General features: G+C 35.0%; 1 protein-coding gene across 1 annotated transcript; it reads left to right on the plus strand.

The window, feature by feature from the left end:
- The first annotated feature begins 7,479 nt into the window (after positions 1–7,479).
- Positions 7,480–9,581, plus strand: msx2a (muscle segment homeobox 2a). The gene is made up of 2 exons (XM_016553707.1): positions 7,480–7,803; positions 9,097–9,581. The coding sequence occupies exons 1-2, from the start codon at positions 7,506–7,508 to the stop codon at positions 9,549–9,551; spliced, it is 753 nt and encodes a 250-aa protein (XP_016409193.1). The 5' UTR covers positions 7,480–7,505; the 3' UTR covers positions 9,552–9,581.
- The last annotated feature ends 871 nt before the right edge of the window (positions 9,582–10,452 follow it).

Genomic DNA, 10,452 nt, shown 5'->3' on the forward strand with positions numbered 1-10,452 from the left:
GTACACACTCTCCATTTAAATTATACGGTATGTACTAGTTGCTGTTTTTGTTATTACTTTTTAATTTATTTATAAGGAGAACGACCTTCTAATGTGTTCATTCATTAACTTTATAGGACTTCTTTCATCACTAAAACGGTTTCTCTTCCCATTGTTTTGTTCCATTGTCAGCTGTAGAGTTGCTATTTAAGCTTTCTAGTGACAGATTGTATTTTGTTATTGCATGTCAGGTTGTTAGTAACAAAAAAAAGAAACATTGAATGGCCATCACTGATTACATTTATTTATTTATTTATTTAACTGATTCTAGAGTTTTAAAAAAACAACAACAACAACAACAAAAGGTATTAGAGAAAGGTTTGTTATTGTATGTCAAGTTGTTTGTGACAAAAATGTTTATTAAAACATTGAATGACCATCACTGATTACATTTATCTTATTTCTATTCTATTCTAATCCATTCTATTTTAACTCATACTAGATGTTTCAAAAAGCAACAAAAGGAGACTTACTTAGAATTCACTGAAGACAGTTGTCAGTAAATGTTTTGCCCACAACAAAATTGCATTACATTCCCAGTGTCAAAGGAGCTCAACATCTTGCTTATGCAGGTTGTGGTTTTGTGGCAGAAATCATCAAATAGAAAAGCTATTGTTGAGAACATGACCTCAGACATGTAAAATGAGATAGATTAATCATGTTGTCAAGTCATGTCTGTATAATGAAGCAATAAACCCAAGGCTTGATTACAGACCATAGTTTAGGCCCCTCTCCTGGGCGCCTGTGATGATTATGTGTTTTCCTCAAGCATCAGCTAAATGGCAGTGGGTAGATCTCTAAGATTAAATGCAGGTTAAATGCAACTACTGTAAATGTTTGTTGTAGGTTAGGGTAAAATATAGAACTCGAGTAAGAAAAGGAATAGTTGCTTGGGGATGTTTAGATCTGACAGTAAACATGTATTTCGCAATTGATTATATAGCCCTTACAACGAGTATGGTTCTTGTAATTAAGTATCGCACAATGAATCAGCAGTAAATTGATAGGAGCATGTAAAACTGAACTGAACTGGCATAAACTGTTAAACAAACTTCTAAGAAAGAATGAGCTGCAGTTGCGCACGACTGCGTGACATTCAGGCCTTGCACATCTGATACGGATTCCAACACTGCATTAAGCTGTAATTATTTTCACCACCAGGCTCATTTAGGTTCATGTGTTGAAACACGCTAAACAAGTGGAGCCACACCTTCTCTTTAGCACTGTTATGAGTCCTTAGCCACAAGCAGGGGTTGCCTAATGTAATTTTTATAATGATGTGCGGATAAACAGGGAAAACACAAATTATCTCTCACAGGATAAGATAGCAATATTGGACCACACCGCATCAATGTACACAATTTCCAGACACAGTATGACAAATACAACTCTTTCACGCACACATGTAGTGGATATATCAACTCTAAGAAAAGTCTGTAAAAATAGCATATCATCACTCTTAAAAATAAAGGTGCTTCACGATGCCATAGAAGAACCTTTTTGTCTAAATGGTTCCATAAAGAACCTTTAACATCTGAAGAACCTTTTTGTCTAAATGGTTCCATAAAGAACCTTTAACATCTGAAGAACCTTTTTGTCTAAATGGTTCCATAAAGAACCTTTAACATCTGAAGAACCTTTTTGTTTCACAAAAGGTTCTTTGTGGCGAAAGAAGGTTCTTCAGATTATAAAAAGGTAAGAAAGAGATGGTTCTTTAAAGAACCTTTGACTGAATGGTTCTTTGTGGAACCAAAAATGGTTCTTCTATGGCATCGCTTGAAGAACCTTTTCAAGCACCTTTATTTTTAAGAGTTAATGTACCGTGTTAATGTGAAGGAATTTTCTGTATCGATTTTTCACAGGTGATTTTGAATCGTGTATTGAATTTTGTTGTGCTCTGAATCATGTGTCGTGTTTTAGGGTTAAATGAAATATCCGTAAACTTAATGGATAATATCCTGGCAGAAAATTACCAGCACTTTTTCTGTTTTCTCTTAGTGTCCATTTTATTTTGTTCCACTTTTTTTTTTTTTACCTACTCTGTAATAAATCAATTCATGTATTGCTTGGGCAGTAGATATATCTTCTGTGACCAGCCCTGCTTTATGTTTCCTTTGAATTTAGCTTCAAAGGGCTCATTGAAATTCAATACAATATAGTTTTTCATTTTGGTTGGTTGAATTTTCTTTTCTCCTGTCTACATCACATTAAAGCTATGTATCATTCTTTCCACTTCATCTTTGGCATTCAGATTTAATATATTCTGTTAAATGACACATTATGTCATAATTAGCTCCAGTAGACAGATGTAATCTCTGTTTTCAGCTCTCAACTTTGCACTGGCTTGATGTGGTTGGATGCACACAAAGCAGCACAAAGACAATGACAGTGACTCAGCTTTATGCTTCCACACACATATGCTACTGGTTACATTTGCACATCTTTTCCCTCACAGCTTATTTCCTTTTAACGACAGCATCCATAATTAATGAAATATCACCCCTTGAACTGCTGGAATTAGTTCTGAGGCTAAAAAGCTCTCTGTTTGATGCACATGGGAGGAGTTATTGTGAAAGCATACACTCTAAAAAATGCTGGGTTGTTTCAACCCAACTTTGGGTCAAATATGGACTAACCCAACCGTTGGGTTAAATTTTTACATTAAATTTTTAACCCAAAAGTTGGGTTAGTCCATATTTGACCCAAAGTTGGGTTGAAACAACCCAGCATTTTTTAGAGTGTAGGCACTTTGTAGTTGCTTCTGGAACACCGTTAATATCACCGATAACAACTGACTGCTGAAACTGTACAGACCTGTAATATATTGCACAAATTCAGCACCACCTGAAAAACATATTAGATTACTAAACTAGATTACGTAATCAGATTCCAAAAATGAGGTACTTGTAATTAGATTACATTTTAAAATGCTCATAATCAGATTACAGTTGATTACATATTCACACAATGGCAGTAAATTATTCTTCATTTATTGATTCTCCACAGTTCTTTTTTTCTTTTAAATGTTCCTTTCTGAATGAATCTACCACTTACTGTATATAAACGAGACTAATAATTATGCGAGTTACTGAACACTGTCGATGCGCAACTGTGAAATCCTATGTCTTCATCATATCCAGTGACCTAATTATTAATATTCAAAGTGTAGTCAAAACCTGAAAAACTTTGTCCATGTAATGTCATGTTTATTAATGTTTGTTCATGTAATGTAGGGATTCCCAAGCTTTTGACATTTTTATGATTTCATTAATTATTAGCTTTTCATGAGCACCCTACAGCTTTTTCATGAACCCCAGTTTAGGAAACCCGGCTGTAATGTAATGCTTAATGCATTTTATGGTTTTGATTTAAAAAAAAAAAAAGGAATGAAATATATTTTCTTTCCATTTGTTTTTTGTTTTTCCTCAATATGGTACACAATAATCCCATTCAAATCTATGTAATAAACAAGTTGGGTCAAAAGTAATCTAAAAGTAGTAGATTATGTTACTAACTATAATTTTCATCATGTAATAATTTGTAATCTGTAACTGACTACAATTAGTAAGTAATCTACCCAGAACGGGTGGTTTTAGCCATCGTTTGGTGTGAAAAAGGGACCAAATTCGACCAAATTCCCGATTGTGAATGATATACAGCTACAATTTAAGACAATAATGCTTCATTTAATAGATGTGAACCAGTGACCCTGGCTGACGGCGATCTCATTAACCAGTGCTTTACTGCTTTTAATTCACAATGTGACAGAGAGCAATAAAATTCCCTGTACCTCCTGAATTATAAAACATGTAAAAAAAAAAGCACTTGATCGAAGCAACCACAGGGCTCAGCTGCTTGTGTGAAGAAAATACCACAATACCGCAAATCCATAAAGAATTCCTCAAAATCTGATGCTTAGAAGCCACACCGAAATGATTCTCAAGAATCTTACTTTTCCCAGAAATGTTTTTGTCATCTTAACTGCCAGTGCACAGGTATAATTGCATATTGCCATTAGGAAATAGAACGGTGTCAGGCAGAAGCCTTCAAGCGCTTTACATTGTGCAAGCGCTGATGAGGGTGTAATAAGAAGCTGGATCCATATAGCCAAGAGGGACACAGACAGGCAGTCCAGCTGTGTCAGAAACATTAGGCTCACTGTGCATGTTTCATTTAGTATGTGAACCACTCACACTCAACAGCACTTCCAAGTTCAGTCACAGTATTGGCTTCCTTCTTGACTGGCACTGCATATTTCATCGCATGGGGTCTATTGGAAAAAGCTATCAAACAAACACTATCCGGGTGCAATTGTGCTGAACATCATTCTTGCTAGCCATGCATGTGAAGAGCCTCATCTGGTGTATTTTTACGTAATCTGAAAAATGAGGTCAAGTTTGATATTGTGCTGCATTTATGAACTGAATGTTCCCATAGTGCAGTTCAACCCTAAAAGTGGGGTTGTCTGCTGCATCAAATACTTCGCCTCTAGGGACACGAATTGTGCATAATGGCCTGCTTACATTTCAGTGTAGCTTAATGAAGAGAAATGAACTGTTTAAAGGCAATGAACGGCGAAATTGTTATGAGGTCCAAATTAAAATCTTTCATTTTGTATATTTACAGAATTTCAAACTGAATAATGTAATTGTTATTCTTGGCTTCTTGCTTTTTTAGGATTAGTTTTTATTTTATTTTAAGAAATGGCTTGTGGTGGTTAAATAAACACAAATTTGCTGAAGTGCAAATTATGTTCCCAAGCAATTTGAATTCAGCAGTCTAGTATAAAATTAGCCTTAAATGGTTTAATTAGTACAACTAACAGGATTACTTTTGTGTTTATGCTCATTTATAACATATATTGTTTCTAAAGTCACGCACTATTCAAACTAGGGCAAAAAACTATAAATACCAAATATATTTTGTAAACAGTGAAGCTCAATGAATTTTTGAAATACTTTTGAAAACCCTCACATACCAACATATCTTTAAAAATCTATTTCAGGGCCAAGAAAATGTATTTCCAATCTTACAGTAGCCTATATTTAGGTAATTTTTAAAAAATATATATTTGCAAAAATATACAAAACATATATTGCTAGAAAATATATTTACACAAATATATTTTGAAGCAAATTTGAGCAAATATATATTTTTTGGCCATTTTGGTATTTTGAAATATATTTGAAAATATATATTTTTTGCTAGGTATGACGTTTTCTAAATCCATCTGAACTGTGTAGTACTCAAAATGATGTAATTGCAGATCAAATGATGTTGTTCTCTGTGATACAGGCCCAGTGTCATATCCATGTTGAATTACGAGCCAAAGCAAGCAACAGAAATGATGGCTAAAGTGGTTATAGTATACTACATTATCCTATGAATTCTCTCAAATAATACAGAGCTTTGTTAGTCTTCATTTCTCCTCATTTTCCCATCCTCAGACTGAAATAGCGGTTTGAGTTTGTTTATGGTTTTGCTTGGTCTCTGTTTGCCCTCAAAAGCAATCTGGGTCAAACAATTAAAATAGCAAATCCACTGTAAAGCATGTTGTTAATAAGAACCGATCAGTGTACTAGACATTTAAACTTGATGTTTAACATTTTTTTGGCATGCTAACTATATAGTTTGTGTCATGCTTTTTAGTTCATATCATGTTTGTACACAAAAATAATTAAAGCAAACTGTGTGAGTATTGCTTTCAAATTAAAAACACACAGCAATGCCAATGTTTGTCAAATCTTATTGACTGCATTGATTTCTTTTTTTACAGAAAAATGTATCTTTACATAATTAGGTCTTCCACTTTAATCAAATTATAGTCATCCGATATCTGAACAGCTTGCCTTCCCATGCTCTCTGTAGCAATCATTCCCTGTAACAATCTGCCTTGTCTAGAGCGCCACAGGCCACAGCAGCCAAATCCTTGTCAAGGATTATCTGTTAAAACTTCCCTCCAGTGTTGACCCTGTACATAGAGTTTGTATTGCATATTATGTGACAGTATTGGCAGAAGTGAACTTCCTGACGTTTTCTCTTTTTCCACTAATGAGCACAATACGCTGCTGCTCTCTCTGACATTTTTGTCTTCAACTTAATTCTCTAGTTTAACAATCTGAACGACTTTAAAGACGCCACAAAGGAACACAAATTACCTTGATTTTTAACCTCAGGAGTGCACCCTAATCACTGCTATTACTCAAGGGAATATGTAAAGGTGAATGCTAAAATGATTCAAGTATAGAACGCAATTGATGCGAACACAGTGATTCATAAAGCTTAATGAAGCCATAAACCGAGGCCTTTGCCACAGAATTAAACCTGTCACGATTACAGAGTATGACTCCTCTGGAGAGCTGTAATAATGGTGCAGGAGCCCAGACTTGGTGGAGACATTTAAGTGTTAGTTTTGACAGGACTGACTTGTACTTCTGCATTCTCTAGGAATCAAATAATTACCACAGTGCAATGCAAATCCTGCAGTGGGAAAAAGGGAGTTGCATGTTAAGTTTGTTTTGCGTTGCATTTGTTTAGATTTCTCAGATAAATCTCGCCTGAATTGTGCAAAGAGCGTTACATTAAATGCACATTTCGTTTAACCTTTTCCATCAGTTAAGAATCAGTTTTAATTACAGTGCATTTTACTCGTGAACTCTGACGAGTAGAGTTCACAGTCTTTAAATTGACAGACTCGGGCTATATGAGTGGGCGCCATACACCTTGAGAAGGTAGCAATTTTCTGGTATTACGTTAAATCCTGGTAAAAAAAAAAAAGAACCGGATTCCAGGAGCCTAATTACAAGGTGTTAATAGCAACAACAATATAATTACTGTAATTTACACACTAGCCTGAAAACTTTATTCCCCTCCAAATGTATGTCACAAATGTTATCATATTTCATTTATTTGCTGTTGCTGTGTTTAGGTTTTGATAAATTGCTGCATATGTATTTTTTCTAAAACACTACTAGGCAACTTTGGATTGAGTCAGTTTGTTCTCAGTCTATTGTAAACAAAAAAGTTTCTATATGAAGAGTGAGTTTATGAAGTTACTATATTTTAGCTTGATTGTGCATCTTAAAATGAACAAATTACTGATGTGAGAGCAATTTGAAGAAAAACTAATTTTAGCTTATATATTTCCCCACTAAACACCACATTATGCTCTAAATATAACCTCTTTATCCGTGAAGAGTATCATTTAAGGGCTTAGGAACTTCACTGCAGATCTCCAGATGATGCAAACCCTACAAACACTCATTCGGTGTCCAAAAAGCTGTCTAAGTAGGCGGCTCCCTAGGATTTGAGACGCAGCCTCTGAGTGAAAGATGATTGGTTCAAACTTTGTAACGTTTGTCAAGTTATTGTTAGTAGTCATGTAAAAGTTAAGCAAGAGCAAGCGCGACTGCAGGTCCTTTCTCAAGTTTCCATGCGGAATATAGCTGTAGTGATTTTTCCTCGGAATGATTTCAGCTAATTATAAAGGTAAAACTTCCTCCGATGAAGAAGATGATGATCAGGGTTCACGGTCATCTCTGCCGGAGCGTTTAGTCCAGAAGAAAAGTCTGTCGTTCAGCATCGAAGCCCTCATGTCGAAGAAAGGACGGAGTGAATCAACTTCACACGAACCTATTCAGATGCCCTGCATAATAAATCCGGACGATCAATCAGTGATTTATTCAGAGTCAGTGGATTTTCCCAAGCGCTGTGAATCTGTCAAAGAGGACTCTTCCTGGATCAGTAAACCCAGATTATCACCACGTAAGTTACCATATACTATTTGGACACTTAAATAATAAAGCTTAAATGTTTGAATGACATTATACAGTTTTAGATATTAATAACGTGGCATTTGTAAACAATAGCCTAACTGACTTCCTCAAAACTAACTTTTCTGAGACATTGTTGCAATCAACTGGTGTCAGTTTCATTTTTAGGGAGTGATTCTAGCAGAATAATCACAGGACTTTATTTTAAATTGAATATATGAAGACTTCAGGTGCAAAAGTCCGTCTGAGATTTTTCTTTTAAATGAGCATTTTATCAGGCTCCTATGAAGAAAAACACATTTTTGAAAATAAGGCATTCAGTAACTGACTAACCTTTTCTTTGCCATTAAAGTGAAATTACTGAACCTAAACATAGGAGCATGATTAAAAATGCTAATTTAAAAGAAAAACGCTCAGATGAACTTTTTGCATATGAAGTCTTCAAATTCATCAAAAATAATGAAGACTTGTAAAATAATGATAGAATAGCAATACATAAGGAATATACATTGCCCTCCAAAAGTTTATATATATATATATATATGACCCTGGACCACAAAACCAGTCATAAGGGTCAATTTTTTGAAATTGTGATTTATACATCATCTGAAAGCTGAATAAATAATCTTTTCATTGATGTATGGTTTGTTAGGATAGGACCGAGATATTTTTGTTTTGTTAGGATATTTGTTAGGATATTTGGCTGAGATACAACTATTTGAAAATCTGGAATCTGAGGGTGCAAAAAAATCCAAATATTGAGAAAATCACCTTTAAAGTTGTTCCAAATGAAGTTCTTAGCAATGCATATTACTAATCAAAAATTAAGTTCTGATATATTTACGGTAGGAAATTTACAAAATATATTCATGGAACATGATCTTTACTTAATATCCTAATGATTTTTGGCACAAACGAAAAATCTATAATTTTGACCCATACAATGTATTTTTTGGGTGTTGCTACAAATATACCCCAGCGACTTAAGACTGCTTTTGTGCTCCAGGGTCACATTTAAAAAAAAAAAAAAGATTAGTCATTACATAACAAAATCTTAAACCAAGTAATAAGCACAGCATCATCAAGACAAAAAAGAAACAAAAATCATTATTTACAGGCATAACGAGAAAGTCTGATTTCCAAATGAAGTATTCAGACACAGCAGATATGACCTGGTGTGTGTACTTTATGAGTTTGTCCAGTGTTAAAACAAATTAGTCATCAGCCCGAGCTGTTTATTACAGAGTAACTAGTTTACAAGCTAATTTCTGAACTAATTTTACAGGACCGCCGAGTCCCGCGACATGCACCCTCCGAAAGCACAAGACGAACCGTAAACCCCGAACCCCTTTCACCACCGCTCAGCTCTTGGCCCTGGAGCGGAAGTTTCGTCAGAAGCAATACCTGTCTATCGCAGAACGCGCCGAATTCTCCAGCTCTCTCAGCCTGAGCGAGACCCAGGTGAAGATCTGGTTCCAGAACCGAAGAGCGAAGGCCAAGCGGCTGCAGGAGGCACAGCTGGAGAGGCTCAAAATGACCAGCAAACCCATCTTACATCCCAGCCTCACTCTGCCCTTTCCACTCTGTACGCAGAACCAGACAGCAGCTCTCTTGTGCGGACAGTCTTTCCACTTCAGCAGACATATGCTGCCCTTTGCACCTGTAGGAATATACTCCACACCGGTGGGTTACAGCGTGTGTCCTCTCTCCAAAGACGGCTTCTCTGTGGAGCCAGTCTAGAGGATCTATTGCATCAACTTTTAACTATTCACGGAAACACTTCTGGTTTATCTGCTGGACATACTGACATTTTTATGTTTGATAGGACATTATAACATTTTATGTATGCTTAGGATTACTTTTTATGGTTTTTTTTTTTTTTTGAATGTGACATTACACTCTTAAAAATTAAGGATCCAAAAAGAGGTTTTCTGATACCATAGAAGCATTTTAGAACCTTCAAGTGAACAGTTTTCAATGTAAATAACATTGAAAGAATCTTTTATACCATGTAAAAGTTCCATGGATGTTAAAAGGTTCTTCATAGAACCAAAGATTCCAATAAAGAATCTTCATTTTTAAGAGTGTAAGCTACTTTGGAAGCCACAAAGAATAAATGGAAATGTAGATTTGCAGTTGTTTTTTTTTAAAGTGTCACAAAATGTAATGCCATTCTTGTAAGTCTTCTCTAACTTCCAGGGCATTTTAGGATATTATATTACCCAATATTTTGCATTAAAATATTGATCCTAGTGTGATTTTGAGTCACACTAAAGAAAATGTCAAAGCATATTAATTATTTTACCACATAAACTTAGAATAAAGTATATTTGTATGACAAATCCTAATTTTGAATGTGTTTATATCAAGCAAAAGTAACCTAATATGGTCACACTTGAAGGACTCACTATTAACTATGGTCTTTGCCTCAATAAACTTATAATTTGCTGCTTATTAATAGTTAGTAAGGTAGTTGTTAAGTTTAGGTATGGGCGAGGAATCTAAAATATGGTCATGCAGAATATATGTGCTAATAAGTATAGTAAACAGCCCACATGCTGGTAGTTAATATAGTGAGAACTGGTCCTTAAGTGTTACCCATAATATATATATATTACTCTTTGTATTTACATTTAAGAAA

The sequence above is a fragment of the Sinocyclocheilus rhinocerous genome, unplaced genomic scaffold (genome assembly GCF_001515625.1).
Source record: "Sinocyclocheilus rhinocerous isolate Xijiao unplaced genomic scaffold, SAMN03320098_v1.1 scaffold44, whole genome shotgun sequence".
Lineage (NCBI taxonomy): Eukaryota > Metazoa > Chordata > Actinopteri > Cypriniformes > Cyprinidae > Sinocyclocheilus > Sinocyclocheilus rhinocerous.